At 38.9% G+C, this 20,176-nt stretch overlaps 1 protein-coding gene across 17 annotated transcripts in view; it reads right to left on the bottom strand.

Annotated features, from left to right (window-relative positions):
• The window catches only part of PLEKHA5 (pleckstrin homology domain containing A5), a 250,461-nt gene that overhangs the window by 109,709 nt on the left and 120,576 nt on the right, over positions 1–20,176 (bottom strand). For 4 of the 17 annotated variants that reach the window (XM_071210201.1, XM_058282861.2, XM_071210204.1 and 1 more), the window contains exon 1: positions 18,240–18,410. The exons of the other annotated variants lie outside the window; for them this stretch is intronic. In XM_071210201.1, the coding sequence (XP_071066302.1) occupies positions 18,240–18,274 (35 nt within the window). In that variant the 5' untranslated portion in view covers positions 18,275–18,410. Of the gene's footprint in view, positions 1–18,239; positions 18,411–20,176 lie in introns of those variants that run through there. 17 annotated transcript variants of the gene reach the window in all.

The following is a 20,176-nucleotide window of genomic DNA, read 5'->3' as shown; positions in this document are numbered from 1 at the left end:
AAAAGATTATTAACTTATTTATTTCCACCAACCTCCCCCCTCCAATGTTTTGCACTTGCTGTCTGCTGTGTGTTCTTCTGTGTCTGCTTGTCTTCTCTTTAGGGAGCACTGGGAACTGATCCTGGGACCTTCCAGAATGGGAGAGAGGTGCTCAATCTTTTGCACCACCTCAGCTCCCTGATCTGCTTTGTCTCTTACTGTCTCTCTTCTGTGTCTCCTTTTTTTTGCACCATCTTCTGCACCAGCACTCCTGCGTGGGCCAGCTCTCCTGTGTGCACAGGCACTCCTCATGGGCTAGCACTCTGTGTGGGCCAACTCACTATGGGCCAGCTTGCCTTCACCGGGAGGCCCCAGAAATCGAACCCTGGACCTCCTATATGGTAGATGGGAGCCCAATCACTTGAGCCTCATCTGCTTCCACAAACTCTGTCTTTATTATTATTATTTTTATTGCTAACTCAGAACTCTGAAACTTCATCTATTAAGTAAAACCAAAGATATATAAAAGAAGTTTTTGTGTTTGTTTTTGAGGTACCAAGGTTGAACCCAGGGCCTCGTACATGCAAAACAGGTGCTCAACCACTGAGCAAAACCTGCTTCACAAAAGAAGTTTTTATTAATTGCATATTAAATACTGTATCACAGTTGAATGAGTAATGGAATAGAGTTTTACTCAAGCAACTATTACTCTCCTTGAATTAACTGGTCTAATAAGCTTTTGGTTGGTGCTAGCATTGGTATATACCCAGGAGACTTGAATCTCTGGACTGTCCATGTGCCACCTGGGCCCTGAGCCTCAGCAGAGTTGTTGTTCCTATTCTCTGGTTCGTTGGACTTACCCAGGTCAGCTAACAGGGAGGTGAAGATGGTCAATCACCACACCAGGGAACTGAGAGTGCCTACAACTGCAAGCAGGAGAATCGCATCCATCATCCAGGTGGAATTTAAGCCCCCTTTTGCTCTAGAGGTGGAATGGACATCACCATCCCAGGGCCCACAGAATGGAGGAATAAAATATGGATTAGAGTGGACTTACTGATCTTCTACTATAAAACTTTTGTGACTACTAATGGAAGAAATTATATCATTTATGGGGAGAAAGTAGCCACAGTAGTTGCTGAAGGCAGGGAGTGGGAAGAAGAGATGTGATATAGGAGCATTTTTGGGACTTTGGAGTTGTCCTAAGTGATATTGCAGGGTCAGATGCTGGACATTATATATCCTGCCATAACCCACTGAATGTGGCCAGGGGGAGTGTGAACTACAGAGTAAACTATTATCCAAGTGGTGAAAAAATAAAAACAACAACAACAACAAAAACCCTAATCTAAAGCATTTAAAATATATATATATATATATAGGAAACCTAATCATTCTTTTTTTTAAAAAAAGATTTATTTATTTATTTATTTAATCCCCCCCTTCCCTGGTTGTCTGTTCTCTGTGTCTACTTGCTGCGTCTTGTTTCTTTGTCCGCTTCTGTTGTCGCCAGCGGCACGGGAAGTGTGGGCGGCGCCATTTCTGGGCAGGCTGCACTTTCTTTCGCGCTGGGCGGCTCTCCTTACGGGGCACACTCCTTGCGCGTGGGGCGGCACTCCTTGCACGCATCAGCACTGCGCATGGGTCAGCTCCACATGGGTCAAGGAGGCCCAGGGTTTGAACCGCAGACCTCCCATGTGGTAGGTGGACGCCCTAACCACTGGGCCAAGTCCGTTTCCCCCTAATCATTCTTTATCTCATAAGTGTATGCCACTTTGGCCCAGTGGTTAGGGCGTCCGTCTACCACATGGGAGGTCTGTGGTTCAAACCCTGGGCCTCCTTGACCCATGTGGAGCTGCATGCGCAGTGCTGATGCGCAAGGAGTGCCCTGCCATGCAGGGGTGTCCTGCGTAGGGCAGCCCCACGTGCAAGGAGTGCACCCCATAATGAGAGCCGCCCAGCGCAAAAGAAAGTGCAGCCTGCCCAGGAATGGTGCTGCACACACAGAGAGCTGACACAGCAAGATGACGCAACAAAAAGAAACACAGATTCCCGTGCTGTTGACAACAACAGAAGCGGACAAAGAAGACGATGCAGCAAGTAGACAGAGAACAGACAACGGGGGGGGGGGGGGGGGATAAATAAATAATGAATCTTAAAAAAAAAAAAAAAAGAAAAAAGACATTTTACCTTCTAAGCACTTTCCCCCAGCACAATTTGTGGAAGAGATTATTCTTTCCCTATGGAGGGGACTTGGCACCTTTTTCAAAAATCAATTGGCCATAGATGTGCAAGTTTATTTCTGAACTCTCGATTCTATTTCATTCATCTATATATCTATCCTTGTGTTAGTACCATGCCGTTTTGATTGCTGTAGCTTTGTAACAGATTTTGAAGATTCAAGATAGTTTTTCATAAACATGGGATATCTTGTCCATTTATTTAGGTTTTCTGTAATTTCTTTCAGTAATGATCTATAGTTGTCCATATACAAGTCTTTTCCACCCTTATTTCCAAGCACTTTTAAGCTCACAGATCTTAAAATAAAACTAACAAACTAAATAATTAACTGAAAAATCTTAGGAGTTTATCTTATCTAAGTGACCATTCCCTAAAACAAGTATGAAATCTGGGTATATTTATATTGTTCTTTTACTTCTTCAAATATACCCAGCATGCTGTTTTCACTTGTTTATTGTTATGACATTAAATTGACATGAAAATTGAATAAAATCTACAAGGATACTCTCACACTGAAGTCTTTTACTGAAAAGAAATGATTTTCCCTACTACATATGTCTAACTAACATAAAGGGAAAGAAATCCTATCAAAATTTTATTTATCTAAAGTACACAGTATTCCTAAAATCCATCTTCTCAGTTACTCAAAAAAGAAAAAAATACAGCTCATTTCTAAAGCATTCAATTTCAAAATTTATTTGAGGATGTATTTTAAATTATAGTTACTCAAGATCATTAAAAGACATGTCTACAAAATGCAAAATCGGACAATTAGAATTAAAATCTATCACTGCTTATGATTTTTCTACTTGAAAAATAAGTGTATTGTTCCCTAATCATGGAATCAAAAGGGAATACTTCAAAAAAATAACTTTAGGGAGGAGATGTGGATCAAGGGGTCAAGTGCCTGATTCTCACATGGGAGGTCCCAGGTTTGGTCCCCGATGCCTCCTAAAAACAAAACAAAAAAATCCCCCACAAACAACAAGCAACAGATGAAAAACCCAAGCAGGCGAGCTGATGTGGCTCAGTGTGTGAGCGCCAGGTTCCCACACACAAGGTCCCAGGGTCAATCTGTGGCTTTGGTACCTCAAAAACAAAAAGAAAAACAAACCCAAAAACAAATTTTGTTTTCGTAATTAAAACAAATTAGAAATATGACAAAAATATAAACTGTAGTCTTAATGGTCTAAATATGGTACTTTTCCACTACCTGACAGCACTGTCAATCCTCACTGTTCTTGTGTAAATATGTGTTAAAACATATTTTTAAAAAATTCACTTTTTAAACAAATCAATTTTATTGGTACATATTAACAAAGCATACCATTTTTCCAAAGTGTACAATCAATGGTATTTGGCATAATCACATGGTTTTGCGTTCACCACTTCAATCAAAACATTTTTTAAAAGATTAAAAAATTTCAAAATCATTCCATATTCTGTTAGCATTTTTACACAACATTGCATTTACTCAGTATTACTGTAAGGGTAAGGGGTAAAAATTTCTAAACGGTGGCAGTAAAAATATGAGCTAAATAAACACCTAGTGTCAGTAAATGAAGTCGAAATGTGATTTCAAAAAATATTTTTCCAAAAAGCGATCTCTGTTAAAGAACAGAATTCTTTGAGACAGCACTTGACTGTGGGAGGTGGTTTGGCCAATAGCCAATGTCCTTAGGGCAAAGGAGGGGTAACTGCTCAGGACTTAGGGGGAGGGGAGGGGAGATAACAATTCCCAGCCTTCAATTCTCCCAAAGCCTGTCTCCTCAAAAAACCAAGGCATTCATCCAACTCTTCCTTGCATTGTCCTGTCCTTATTTACAAAGCTTGTTTTCATACCACACTTTGCCTTCATTTTCCATACATATATCCATACACCACCAGATTTTTTTAAGGGCCTCAAAATTAAAATCAAGAGTACCATCAGTTTTGCTATAATGTTTGTTGTGAAAATGTTTTCCAAAGTGATTGATACATTAGGGAACAATCTGAACATAACAAATTCTGCATTTGCTTAATGTACCATTTTGTTTGCAACTAAGTCTAGGTGAATGAAGAAAACTGTACCCAATGGAACCTAGCCACGGAAGAATACACAAAATGCACACATGTACATACACACTTCTACCATCCATCAGTTGCTTCATTTCACTGCCAGTTTTATGAATCACAACCGTCCACATCTAGTATTACCACCTTCCATCCAATTCGAGGTAGTGCTCCAACATTTTCCAGTAACTCATGCGCTGAATCCCCTCCAATATCCACTGCCACAAATAATGACAGATTTTTTTTGAAGTATCATATTTATTATAGTACTTATAGTATAATAAAGTATCATATTTATTAAAGTATCATTTATTATAGTATTTACTAACCATTTAACATGTGGAAAACTTTACTGTCATTTTTATGAGTCATCAATGAAATTTTTGATTGGTGCGCTCCTAACCCCATAAACTCTGTTGGTTTTAATTGCCTAGAAAGGTAATTTTGTTTAGTACAGTAAGTTTTAGGAACATATGTGTTGCATTACAGCAAAACTGTATTACTAAATTACAAATGAACATACCACTGTGCTACTTAAAATGCACCTGAAGCTTTAATAAAATGAGGCACCATTTAAAAATCCTGGTCAGAGATTTGTGTTCTTCGGGAATGAAAAGGAAACTGGAAAAGATGTGGCTTTTAAATATATTTGCATTTCTAGATGAGCCCTTATTAAAAAAAAAACCATAAAATTCAGGTCTTGGCGTACAACAGGCCTATGGTTGCGGAAAAAAACAATTCCTACCTCATCTCTGAACTCACTGTGGCAAGGAAGGAGGTCTGAAAATTTTCTAAATATGAAATACCTCCTTTTACTTTCAGAGTTTCTTCTGTGCCATTTTAAAATATAGGTTTATATCTTAAACGCATAGGTTCTCCCAAGGGACACGTGGCAATGACTGGGAACAGGTTCGGTTGTTCATGACTGGGGGCAGCGTTTCGGGCACCTGTTGGGTGGAGACCAGAGATGCAGGTAGCACCTTACGAGGTTTAAGACAGACCCCTGCACAAAGAGTTACCCAGCCCAAAGGTGAGCAGCGCCAGGGCTGGGAATCCCTGCCCTAGACTGCCAGTCTTCTGACAGTGAACCCCATCGAACAAGCAATGCTTATTATTTCTGTGTGTTTTTCTTTTTCCTCCAGAAACAAAAGAGACAAGAAGCAATAGCAGTTAAGAGCACAGGTTCTGGAATCAAACTGCCGAGGATGAAATCCCAGCTCCTCCACTTCACTAGTTAGGTGACCCTGGTCAAGGGACTTAAACTCTCTGTGCCTAAAATTTCCTTAACTGCAAAATGGGGATAATAACAGTACCCGTCATGGGTTATCAGTTTACCTTTCACTTATTCAACAAACATATACTGACAATTTAGCAGTGAACAAAACAGAATATCAAGGATAACTTTTTTTATGAGGATTAAAAGAGCGAATAGCATAAAGCCCTTAGAACATGGCCTAACACATAATAAACACTCAAAAATGTTACTTTTTATTATTATGGACTTCAGGATGTTGAGTGTATGTTGTCATTATTAGATTAATAATCAGTCAACTGTTTACATACAGTTTAAATTAGTGCCTATCCAAATAACTTTTTAAAAACTCATGCCATCCCATTACTCTGTATTTATTGTCTAAGTTACTTGTGATCTCTCTTGGTTTTCATGCTTTTGGTACAGACACACCTAATGTGATCTACACAGCTCCCATAATCTGCTGAGGGTGGCAGAGCTACAGACCAAGTTGGACAGATGCCTTTATATAAAGAATGGGGCAGCAGTATTCCGAATATAGGAAACAATTAATATGGTCCTTTCCAGAGTTGGGGGAGCAAGACACTTTTCATGCAGTCCATATTGCTACCAAGGAGAATGTCTATGACATCTCTAAGAAAACACCCCAACTACACCAAAACAAAAAACCAGATGCATAAAGTGCACAAAATGCACATTTTAAGCATAAACCCAATAAAATTATGGGTTTAGAAAGAGAGAAATCTGCTTGCTAATATGATGTTTTAAATTTCTAGCTATAGCAATGAAAGTCACTGACACTGGAGAAACTATTTCATTCTTAATGGTATGTTATTTCAAACCACACAGGGAAAGAAATGAAAGTATTGCATACAATTAACTAAGGGCTGACAAATGCAATCTCGTATTAAAACGCCTGCTATCCAACAGTAAGTAAGGCCATAATATTGCAACCTTTATTGAGGACAAAATATAAATCTTGTATGTGATATTTACATACAGGTAAAATGCCCTATAATAAGTTCTTTAAAACATGTATGTAGACCTATTTGATTTTTTCATTTTTTAAAATTAATTTTATTTAAATATGTTCATAAACCACACAATTCATCTAAATGAACAATCAATGACCTTTGGTATAATCACAGGGTTGTGCATTCATCCCCTCAATCACTATTAGAGCATTTTCCTTACTCAAAAAAAGAAAAAGAAAAAGAAAAGAAAAAAAACAAAAAAACACATTTTGCAAAAATTTTACTTCTAAAATACTAGATTTTAAAAACTGTAATTAAAATTTAAAACATTACATATAATAAATCAAGACATGACATAATATTCTTTGAGACAACTGTGGAAAGGAGCTAGACCTGATTTAAAATTAAGACCACTTATGATTTCATGGCGATATGATGGTTCCAGGTTGTTTAATGCGGCAGCGCTGCCCTCTTTCCTGGGTTGGCTTGCCTTTTAGCAGGCACCCTTACAGTCCCAAGCTGGCCTTGGGAGTCCCAAGTATAACATATAAACCACAAAGTCCAGAGATGAAAGGGAACTGTCTGTTTGCACATGTCTTTTCCAGAACTATTCCCCAATCCCCTGGCCATCTTTCTTTAGGATCTTATTAGCCTGAGTTTTGAGAATCCATGCCTACCTAATTAAATCCCTGGCAGAAGAAATGAGCCCCGTATGGTGAGCTTACACCAATCAAGGTTCACTACTATGCCTGTGGCCCACCTGGTGGAAAGGGAATAAAACAAGATTACGTGATAATACCAAAGAAGGTGAAGAGAACGGCTATTAGCAAATGAACTGACATCTCATTTTCTTTACAGAACGCATGTCATGTATCGCCCAAAGAAAATACTTTCACTAGCATATTATATTCAAAACTAGATTTCTCCGTTCTCCCTGGTAAAAGAGGAAAAAAGATTTTACCAAATTCTCTCTTGTGAGGGCTTTCAGAAGGTAAGGAGGGTGATATAACCTGAATTTGAAGAACTCTGCAGGTTTTATTTTTAATAGCTTTGTATTGGCTACTAGTTAATATTTCAGTTTTTTCCTATGGAATAACACTGTTTTTAACTTTTATTATTATTACTTTTTATTTTTAAGCACATCAATTTTATTGGTACATATTAGTATAGCATACAATCCATCCAAAGTGTACAGTCAATGGTATAGGCATAGTCATATAGTTTTATATTCATCACTTTAATCATTTTTAGAGCATTTTCATTATTCCAATAATAATAAACAAAATTATACAATCAAACAAAAAAATTCATCACCCCTCAATGTGTTTATTTTATTTATTTTTATCTTTATCTTTTTTTCTTGCTCTATTATACTGGCTAAGACTTCCACCTTATTTTTATTTTTTTTTCCTTTATAAAAAATTTATTTTTAATAATCTTTTTTTAAAGATACATAAATTACAAAAAATGTTACATTAATGTTACATATAAGAGATTCTCACATACCCCACTTCTTTTTTTTTTTTTAAAGATTTATTTATTTCTCTCCCCTTCCCCCCCTCACCCCAGTTGTCTGTTCTCTGTGTCTATTTGCTGCGTGTTCTTCTCTGTCTGCTTCGTTGTTGTGAGCGGCATGGGAATCTGTATTTCTTTTTGTTGTGTCATCTTGTTGTGTCAGCTCTCTGTGTGTGTGGCACCATTCTTGGGCAGGCTGCACTTTCTTTCGCGCTGGGCAGCTCTCCTTATAGGGTGCACTCCTTGTGCGTGGGGCTCCCCTACGCAGGGGACACCCCTGCATGGCGCGGCATTCCCTGTGCGCATCAGCACTGTGCATGGGCCAGCTCCACATGGGTCATGGAGGCCCGGGGTTTGAACCGTGGACTTCCCATGTGGTAGAAGGACGCCCTAACCACTGGGCCAAGTCTGCTGCCATACCCCACTTCTTACCCACCCCCACTCCTCCCACATCAACCACCTCTTTCATCATTGTGGCCCATTCATTACATTTGGTGAATACATATTGGAGCACTGCTGCACTGCATGGATTATAGTTTACATTGTAGTTGACACTCTCCCCCAGGACATTAAATGGGTTATGGCAGGATATGAAATGTCCAGCATCTGTCCCTACAATATCATCTGGGATAACTCCGAGTCCCGAAAATGCCCCTATATCTCATCTCTACTTTTTGTGTTCCCTGCCCTCAGCAACTACCTTGGCCACTCTCTCTGGATCAATGCTACAGTTGCTTCCATTACTAATCACAATAGTTCTATAGTGGAATACCAGTAAGTTCACTCTAATCCATATTTTATTCCTCCATCCTGTGGACCGTGGGTTGGTGATGTCCAGTCTACCTCTATATTGAAAGGGGGCTTAGATCCCACATGGTTGATGGATGTGATTCTCCTGCTTGGAGCTGTAGGCACTCTCGGTTCCCTGGTGTGGTGGTTGACCATCTTCACCTTCCTGTTAGCCAACCTGTGCAAGTCCAACAAACTGGAGAGTAGGAGCAACAACTCTGCTGAGGCTCAGGGCCCAACTGGCCCTGACAGTCCAGAGATTGAAGTCTCCTGGGTATACACCAACCCTACCACCAACCACAGGTTCAGTGAAAGTGATAGAAGAGGCGTGTGTAGAAAGTTCACATCTGAGTCCAACTCCATCACACTCAGGAACACAAATTCCTAGGTAGGGCCCACTGACAAGGCAATGAACTCCAGAACCAACCGCCATGATCACAGAACCTGTGTGTCTCTGTAGTCCTCAGGAGCACCAGTACCTGGGATTGTATCTACTTTGCCTGTCTCTGGGATCCTGCTGAGGTGTGCGTAAGCTCGACCCTCCTGATGACCTGACTCTTTTTTGAAGACTCTTAGCCATATATGCTCATTTGTCTTTACCAATTCCCCCTTTTATTCAAGGTCTCTTTCTAGTTGCATCACCAGTTAGTGATTGGTAGTAATCTCTTGGTGCCAGGGAGGCTCATTCCCAGGAGGCATGTCCCACGCTGGGGGGAAGATAATGCATTTATATGCTGAGTTTGACTTAGAGAGTGGCCACATTTGAGCAACATGGAGGCTCTCAAGAGGTAACTCTTAGGCATCCTGCAGCTCTAGGCCTAGTTGAAATTTCAGGCACAAAGGTTCATAAGCATAGTCATCATGTTTAATATTCATTTCATGGGTAAATCCAGTAACTATGTGTGGCATAGGTAACTCAGCATCCCCAACTCTTACTGCCCTTTTCTTAAACTAAACTGTAAGCTAGATTCAGCGGGAGGAGAGTTGACAGTTCTGAGCTTGGTCATCCACACCTACCGAGAAGTTGGTGGGTCTTTGTCATGGCTGTTACATGCAAATAAGTCAAAAGCATAACTCTGAAAGAATGTACCACTGTTCTCAAGTTTAAGGTACATGTCTCTCGAGATATGCCTCAGGAAACAACTGTCTGAGAATAAGTAGATCTTAAAGTCAGTGAAACTAAATATCTGGCCATTTCCTACTTTTGTAAATATATAAATGCCTGCTACTTCAATCATAATCAAAGCAGCAATCTGCTGAAGTCACACACAGCCCTGCCTGCCTTGGTAAAAATCTTTAAAAATATGGACCTCTACTCTTGAGCAAAGTGATGCATTCTTTTCAGAGTAGCCTCACTTCCACATAGCAACCATGATAAAGGACCACCAACTTCTTGGTAGGCGCAGATGATTGAGCTCAGAACTGTCATCTCTCCTCTGACATCGAGGACAAGGAACCCACAGAAGTCCCCTCATAAATGCTCATTTACTCGCCAAGCTGGATTTGTCCAAGTCGTTCTTTGGTCTGACATATCCCTCTCAGTTCAGTGGAAAGCTGTCTTTCTAGGGGTGGGGGGGTGGGGTTGAATGGGACCTCACATATATATTTTTAATGTAATATTATTACAAAGTCAATAAAAAAAGAAAAGAAAAAAAAAAAGAAAGCTGTCTTTCTATATAGCACCTCACTATACTCTGAACACTGTTAATACAAAATCCATTCTTTTTTATTTTAAGAAGAAAAAACAATATTGCTATCAACACATTGTAGTAAATAGCTAATATTTTTTCCCAAGAGATACATATAGTCAGACAAAGCAAGCATGTAACCATGGCAATATGGTTAAAAATGTATCCACTATGCACAAAAATAGTACGTATTTTAGAAAACTGTCTCATACAAGAGATTCTGGTTGTCTCTTATTAAACTCAGATGCAAATTCACTTGTATGATTTGTTTTGAATCATGTATTTCCCCATGGGAAAGAAAGAAGGATTTGATTTAGCTTAAGGAACACAGAAGAGTGTAGTGGTTTGACAGATGCAATAAGGGTTCTTCTTCTTGTAACACTGGTAATGAAGATAATATCATGACTTGGATTTGCAAGGGTCCAGCCATAAATGCTGCCAGATATCCATGATGTTTTTAGATTGGAGAGGGACAGAAGAGGTTCAGAAAGTTTCCCAAACTTAAGTAGAAAACCATGCAGCAAATAGTTCGATGTATGCTTATATGTCTGTTGTTTTCAGTATCCTATTCAAACCACAAATTGTACTGTAGTTTTGTCAATTCTCAGTTTGGCCTTGGTTTCATTACACACTTATATTTTCTAGCTTATTTTAAAATTGAAGGGCTTTTTATCAATAGAAACCATAAAGTCACAGCCTTATCAGTTTGTGACTCAAACAATAAAATTGAATTAGGTTTAAAAAACATGTTTGTAGCAGTGATTCAATTATTAAAACAACTGATTCTATAATGGACCAAAGCAATTTAAAAAATACTATTCAATGCAAACTTCATTAGTTTTATATAACCATTTTAATTTATTTTCCTTTTAATATAAAGGAGAAAAATGTTATTATGTTGAAATATGGCTGCCACAATGACTGTTTTTGCAATTTATTTTTAAACTGAAAATATGCTGGCATAGAAAATTGTACCAACAATTAAAGGCAATATTTTAAGAAGAAAAGAAAAACATTACAGGCCCCTGCCTTTTCTTGAGAGAAACTGAATTCCCGAGTCTTGGTTATGTGAAGAAATAAACACAGAGCTAGCAATCTAAAAGATTGTAATTTCTTTACTAAACATGAAAAGTATATATTTCTCTTCTCCACATTTAGTTCTAAATATCATTTGCCTTTAAAAACTAACTGCTTCCAGATTTCCTGCTCCAACCTCAGTGATTCATTTACACACCATCTACAAATTCACCCTTAAGTCTTAACCCCTTGTCTTCTACCCTTTCTCTTCTCATCAACTAGAAAATGGATAATCTCAAATTTCTAGGGAGAAAAGAAAGGGTTCATGAGGTGTGAGCGATTCACTGATCCTTATCACCACACATCAGCCACCACTTTAGCACCTGCTGCTGTCACACACTGTACTTGAGACTTGACACTCAATCCTCACAGAGCCCTTTTGAAGCAGGCTTTATGAACCTAACGTTAGGCAGGAGTTCCAAAGCACTGAGAATGTCGCCAGCCGTCACACTGTGAGCACAAGGTGCCTCCAAAACCCAAGCTGCTTCTCCTTTACCCCCTCACCTCCAACAGCTGTACCTTCCTTGACTCTTATCACAGCCAAGGAGACTTTTCAGTTCTGCCCTTCATCTTCTCCCATGTTTCTGCTCAATGACACTAAAATCAAACCATAAATAAACCATGCGTTCCTTAAAGGTCCCTCCCTTCTGCTACCGACGGCGAAGGAGTGGCAGTGAACACGCAGCCTTCCCTTGCCACCCCTTCTTTCCTCCTCCCATGGCACTGCCTAATGGCAAGACAGCCTCATTTCGATCTGAACCTCAGTAATGAAAACTTTCTCAACTCAAATTTAATTTCAAACCCAGTGCCTTTTTTACATTCTCCTCTCCTTTGAACACTTTGTATCATTTACCCATTCTTAGCTGCTCAACTCACATAAAAATATAAAAACAGATTTATAAATGTTACCTCACATTTCCCCAATAACAGATATTAAAGAATTGAAGCACAAATGATAACAACTGTAAAGTATGGTTGATCCTACAGGAATTGAAAATCTTGCTTGACCCAAACAAAAGAGGGAGCTTAAATCTGAGTGGGAAAAGTAAGGTGTAACACTGCAAGCACAAAGCTGAAGACATTTTTACAGACTTGGAACAATAAAGAAAAAAAATTAACTTCACAAAATATAATAGGCTCACATACTGTATCACCTGTTTCCATTTTTTCAGTTGGTTATTTATAAATCAGATAATGTCTAAATCATTGTTTGCAAGAATTTATAAAAATAAGACTGACATACAGATTTAGGTTCTATAAGATGAAACTTTTAAATGGACTTTAAACAATTCTGGAAGTAATGCAGAATAATTCAATTAACCCCATGCTAGTGAAGAATAAAATGTACCTAACAATTAATAACTGTTATCCAACCAGTGTTTTACATATGACAGTTTTATTTTATAGATGACTTGATAAATTACATTAAAAGTGAAACATGCCTAAAATAATTCAGCTAATTCTCTCACCTGTAATCCATTTGGCTGATTCTGAACTTAGATTTTCTTAAAAGGATAGGAAAACAGGCAATAAGTGGTTAAGACAGAATTATTCTTAGAATATATACTCTAATTCACAAAAGTATTTTCTGTCAAATGTTTAAGAATTAAGTGACAATTCTGACTGCCACCCAGAAACCACAGTGTGAGAGTAGACAGCTAAGGACATCTCCATCACAGCCTTTGTTCAGGCTCTTAGATGCCTACGACTGTTTTAACTGATTAGCCTCCTAATTTACGTGCTTGTCCATCTCCATACCAAGCCTCAGTTTCCTTCTGCAAGAAGGGAACCTAACTACCATCACCGCCACCACCAAACCCCCACCCACCTTGGACCCAATGAAGCCCTCACGAAATATCAGCTGAATCTGAATCTGCCAGCAGAACTAGAGTCCTAAAACACAAACAAGATTATGTTACTTGCTTCACAAAGCTGTTGGCTCCGCCCACATCTATGTGAAGTACAATGGTGTGCATTCAACTGTAATTTAATGAAGCAGGGAGAAACACTGATGATTTGACCTAACATTAAAGTTTACTCTGGAAAGATTCAGGAGAAAAGTACTCATAATGGACCTGTAACAGTATAAATGATCAGAGGTTTGAGTAGTGTTTTGAAAGACTAGAGAATCATTTATATAAAAATATTATTAACCGCAAAAGCTTTATGTCTTTTAAAAATAAAATTAAGCAGCTAGGCAACCCTGAAACACATCAATACTCAGAAAATATTTAGGCAATTAAAAGTGAAAACGTGGCATTTAAATATATATATAGGGAGGTAGACTTGGCCCAGTGATTAGGGCGTCCGACTACCACATGAGAGGTCCGTGGTTAAAACCCCAGGCCTCCTTGACCCGTGTGGAGCTGGCCCACGCACAGTGCTGATGTGTGCAAGGAGTGCCGTGCCACGCAGGGGTGTCCCCCACATAGGGAAGCCCCACATGAAAGGAGTGCGTCCTGTAAGGAGAGCCGCCCAGCGTGAAAGAAAGTGCAGCCTGCCCAGGAGTGGGGCCGCACACACGGAGAGCTGACACAGCAAGATGACACAACAAAAGAAACACAGATTCCCGTGCCGCTGACAACAACAGAAGCGGACAGGGAAGATGCAGCAAGTGGACACAGAGAACAGACAACCCGGGTGGGGGGTTGGGGGAGGGGAAGGGGAGAGAAATAAATAAATAAATCTTAAAAAAAAATACATACATATATATATATATATATATATGGAAGCATACGTGGCTCAAGTGACTGGGCTCCCGTCTACCATATGGAGGGTCCCGGGTTCAGTTCCCAAGGCCTCCTGGTGAAAAGCAAGCTGACCAGCTTGGAGGAGAGAGCTGGTGCAACAAGACGACGCAATAAAAAGAGATGCAGAGGAGAGACAGTGAGAGACACAACAAACGAGGGAGCTGAGGTGACTCAGGCAATTGTCTCCCTCCCACATTGAAAGGTTGGTTTCCAGTGTCTCCTAAAGAGAAAGGGGAAGAGAAGACAAGCAGACACAGAAGAATGCACAGTGAATGGACACAGAGAGAAGACAGCAAGTGCATGTGGGGGAGAGGGGGGCAAAAAAAAAATCCTAAAATATCATTAATTTAGACAACTCTGCTACTTCCTAAAGAATGCTAATTAATAATGTTTTATTGTTAACATTCATTAAATCAACATATACTATGCTATCAGGAAGGAAACAAACAGCTAATTAGGTAAAATCAAATTTAAGTATCATCTCTTTTGTATGTGGTCATATGCTACTTTAGAAAGTAATCCTAATTCGAACCCACACAGAAATTACCATGAAATTTCTAATGGAATCCAATTTTTTATTGTAAATAAACACATTCTTTCCAATGGAGTCAAGCTAATAGAATAAGTTATCATTAAAAAATACCAGTGAAGTGGATACGGCTCAACTGGTCAGAGTGTCCGCCTACCATATAGGAGTTTCAGGGTTTGGTACCCAAGGCCTCCTGGCCTGTGTGGTGAGCCAGCCCACAAACACGCAGTGCTGCCACACACAAGGAGGACTGTACCACGCAGGGATGCCCCCCGCATAGCATGCCCACGTGCAAGGAGAGTCACCCCGTGTGAAACAAGCGCTGCCCACCAGGAGTGGTGCTGCCCACCCAGGAGTGGTGCTGCATACATGGAGAGATGATGAAGCAAGATGGTGCAACAAAAAGAGACACAGATTCCCAGAGCTGCCTGACAACAGCGAATGGACACAGAGAGCAGACAACGGGGGGGGGGACGGGGGGGGACGACACTGGGCTGCACGCAGGAGAAATACATAAAAATAAATCTTAAAAAAAAAATTTAAGAATACTGTACGAGCTTATCTAAAAAATCATTTAAAGAAGAAAAAGGCAGTTACTCATAAATCAAATGATGTCTCTATAAAGCAAAACGGCTTTGTGAAATGTCAGAATTTCCTTCAAGATGGCCATAGTGTAAATACATAACATATGCTTTTATTCATTCAATGAGCTAGACATTGGTGACAAAGTCTTAATAACATTAAAAACATAAATATATAAACATTAAAACCATAAATGAAATACAAAGTGGAGATAGATGAGGGACTGACTTAGAAGGGGGAGGGAAAGGGGTGGCATCACTGACAGGGTCCCATTTGAAGTGAGCCTTGTAGGATCAGCAAGAGCCGACAGATGAGGCTAAGCTTAGCACAGGTGAAGGGGGGGGATGCGCAGAAATGGGGCCAAAACTCTAAGTTTTGAAGAACAATATGTGCATGTAAAATTTATTAAAATTATGTGGGTTTCAAAACTGTATTTGTTGTTCTCTTTACTTCAGTATCAAATAAGTTTATTTTTTAAAACTCTGAAAATGTCCAAAGAGCATAATGAACTTAGCAATTAATTAAAGCTCAGTTTCGTCAACTAATCATTATGCCAAAACACTGAGAAATTTCTCACAGATGCGACAGGAATGGAGAAGTCCAACCCAGAAGAGCTGAGTAAGGAGCCACTTCCTGCGGCCAGGGACACAGCACAAGCAGAGCAAAAGATGCCCAGCAGTGGGGGGAGGGGGGGATTCAATGGACACTGCAGGATCTTGTGAAGTCAGTATTTTACTCTGGAGACATATTTCCAGCAGAGTACAAGGTCATGACCTGTTAGCAACTGGCTACATAATTGGCAGGTTTTGGTCATTAGAGTGAAGACAGAATCTTTTCAATACAAGAATACAAGAATTAAGATATCCTCATTCATTTAACTTGCTCAATCAGTTCATTTGTTCATGTTTAAAAATGTATTAAGCATTTCTGATATGCACAAGGTGTGTACTACCCACCACAAAACAAACATTCAGTTCAAGACTGTAAGGGACTTAAAGAATACTATTCAATCTGGGTTTGCTAAGTGAAACCTGAACCTTATGACGGAAAGGGTTCCTCAAAGCATATCTTATTCATGAGAAAAGAGACAAGTGTTCTATTCTCCCCACTGCTTGAGATTAGGGTAAACTTTACAGCAATTTCAGATTATCGCCCCCCCCCCCTTATGTCAGCTTTGATTTCCTGTTCATACGAAACAGTTTAAGTAGCTTCTGCTTGAACTTTTGTAGCACTTAGACCAATGACCCCTGATGTCATTACTGTCTCAAAAACATCCTTGTTTAAAATGCACAATGAATATATTCCAAGTCATTGTTACTACGGTAACCTACCAATTAATTTTGAAAGAAAGTCTATTTTGAAACCATATTAACATATTTTAAGTGGATTCAAGATAAATTTTTAAAGGGAATAAAAATATTCATGAGTTCTCCAAATACTTGCTTTGGGCAGAACCTTAGCTGGAAGTTGAAAATTATGCAACTTCAGGGGAAAAAATGTGGATCTTGAATTAGCCTGTTAAAGCAAATAAACTTGAAACCCTATTTCTATATTTCTAACCTTCTAAATGTAGAAGAATAATGTATTGGGATTCTTACTATAAGGTAGCTATTGTTAATTCTTCAAATTCAAAATCTTTGCACATTCATGTATAAAAAGCTAATTTAGATAATTTCCTTTCAATACCCAACTATATTATTCACATAAAAATATGATAGCAAGTCTTTTTCATTGATTCAGAAAATTATTCAGAAATATTTAACATATTTTTAACAGTTTCCATATTGTCTTTTCCTCACATAGAACTGAAAAGTAGAAAGTGCCTACTCTTTGAGAAAACTGTTTATAAGATCTTGAAATCCCAAAGCTGCTAATTAACCTGCATGAAAAGAATTATGCTACAATTGATGAAAGGTAAAAGCCTTTAAAGGCTTCAGTTTGTACAATGGAAATAGCAGAAAATTGAAACAGTATCATTCAACCACTCACAATGGGAAAAAAAGTTACAAGCAAAATAGCTGGGTAAAAAAAAAATTTCCTACTCAACATAGCTACTTCCTAAAATAATGCTTTCAAAACAAATCAATTTATATAGTATAACGCAAAGAAATGTGAACAGATAATATTAATGAGAAATAAATCTCCAAAAGGTGTATTGTCTAGCCTTTACAACCAATGGCAGGAGTAACTTTCTTAATTTCTTTATAAATGCTGAAATACTGTCATAATAATCTCCTGCATTATACTGCTCTTAAATTTTAGGTTACTAAGGACTCCTATTTTGAATCACATCATTGAAATAACTAAAGAATAACAATTAGACTACTATTAATATACTCTTACAAAAGCATTATACAGTGAATACTGTTAGTATCTCCATAGGAATGTCTGGGGAATTATTCATTTCTCTTTAAGAAAAATATAAAGCTTCTCCTTTAAATGAGTTAAAAAATAAGGCAAACACTTTTAAATAAAAATCCTTAGTGTCTGAAGCAAGATGTGACTACAATGTGGTTAGGGAGCTTAAAGCTAAGAAGAAACAAACTGTGAGAAAGACATTTCCAAACCTCTAATCTTAAAACGTCCAAATCATTTGAAAACATAACCAATGTATTTAAATTTCTACAACAGTACAGTACGAAGTTACAGAAACGTTTAGTATATAACTCCTTGAACCAGGCACTGTGCCTGGCACTAAGGCTGCAAAGATTATTTATTTACCACGGGATCCTTAACTGAGAAAAATGGATATTGCTTATTTAGACATTAGCTATATATTATTAAAGCATAAATGTAGTAAGAATTACTTACCAGCCTTCACCAAAACCCAATTCGTGCACAGACATTGAACTCAGGCAAAAGGGACACTGGAACGGAGAAGGACTCCAGCCCTTGTCTGTGAGCTGCTCCCAAATGAGCCTCTGGGCACAGCGCTAAGGAAACGCCCGTGGCCGTCAGGCTGGCCTGCCACTCTGGGCGTCTGACACCAGACTGACGTCATGCACGAACGTGTCAGTGCAGCCGCAACCAAGGCAGCTTCTCCAGGAGGAATCTGTTGTAACTGTGCTTGCCTTCCAGCCAAAAAAGTAGAGTATGATTCCAATCCCCTTAAAACTGGCAGATAGCACAGGCTGAACTATCAGGATGAGCGCTGCAAATAGCTTTTGAAGAAAACACTTGGTGAGAATTTTAAAATAACCTCAGTCCTAAATAAATATTTCCTGTTAGAACTGTAAGCACACCAATTACATAACTCCTTCAACACGACTTTTTTTCCCCCCCAAACTTGACACACATTTATTTCAAAAATTCAACCAATAAAAGGTAAAATGAAGGGTAAAAGTGCCTGGTATTCCACTACCCAAAAATGTTAACGATGATAATGACAGGCACGCAGATCATTATTCACTTACTGCGTCAAGCACTTTAAAAACTCATCTGAGCCTCATAACCCAATGAGACAGTTCTGTAATTCCCTTCATTTTACTGAAGAAACCGAGGTACAGGGAAGTAACTGGACATGGTCGCAATGCTAATAAGTGATTGAGCATGATTCAAACCCAGGTGAAATGTCTCTACTGCCCATACATTGCTGAGCTTTACTAACTACGAGGAGAGGTAACAGTTGTTAACATTTTGATGAACATTCTTTTAGATCAGAGATTGCATATATAAATATATATATTTATCCAGCACAAGGAACTGAAACTACACAAGTTGTTTTGCAATCTGCTCCCCCTCCTGCCACTAGCTATATTTCTAATTTTTCCTTTCTTGCTCATTATCTAAACCTGCTTTCTTTTTTCTCTTTCTATTGTAACGACACTTAATGTATACCACTGTGCAAAAACATCTTTGTGCTCTTCTGGGTTTAGTTTCATAGCATATTTCTAAGTAGTGGGATGGACAGGTCAAAGCACATGCTTATTTCTGACCTTTACAGACACTGTGCCCCCAAAAAAGAGGTACCAATTTATATTTGTACCTCAGTGCACTAGATTTTTCCTTTTCCCATATCCTTACCCACTCTGGGTATTGACAACTATCTTCTTTGTAAGAGTACGCACAGATCCTTTCATAAAACATACTGTAAAAAATCTTGTTAGAATGCTGATGACTAAATTTTCTTCCGATAACTCGATCTGAATTGTCTTACAACTAAATCTATCACAGAACATAACTGGCGCTAAAACATCCCTTTCATATAAAGCTGCTCTAACAAAAATTAAAAATAGCATCTCAAGTTGAGAAAACAAAATTGTTTCATCACGTAGTTTGAAATACAGACAAGCAAGTCAACATGATTTTCTAGAACCAGAAGGGTTTGCATATGTTTTAGAAAACCAGTGATTCATGATCTTTCCTTTTTTTTTTTTTTTTCAAAGCGAAGGTTTGGCTATTTCAATTATGTTCAGTTTAAACTCCTCACACTAAAATAGAAAACAAACCATTCTTGAACACATTAAAAAGAAGCCAATGAAATAACTTTTCTCCACACTTCTAAAAGCAAAGGACAGCTCCTTTTAAAATGACACCACATGGGAGTTGCGCGGTTCAAACCCTGGGCCTCCTTGACCCGTGTGGAGCTGGCCCATGTGCAGTGCTGATGCGTGCAAGGAGTGCCGTGCCATGCAGGGGTGTCCCCCGCGTAGGGGAGCCCCACGCACAAGGAGTGCACACTGTAAGGAGAGCCTCCCAGCGGGAAAGAAAGTGCAGCCTGCCCAGGAATGGCTCCACACATATGGAGA

This window comes from Dasypus novemcinctus, chromosome 20 (assembly GCF_030445035.2).
Source record: "Dasypus novemcinctus isolate mDasNov1 chromosome 20, mDasNov1.1.hap2, whole genome shotgun sequence".
NCBI classification, from domain to species: Eukaryota; Metazoa; Chordata; class Mammalia; order Cingulata; family Dasypodidae; genus Dasypus; species Dasypus novemcinctus.
The sequence above is the reverse complement of the archived record's forward strand: the minus strand, read 5'-3'. Positions and strand labels throughout refer to the sequence as shown.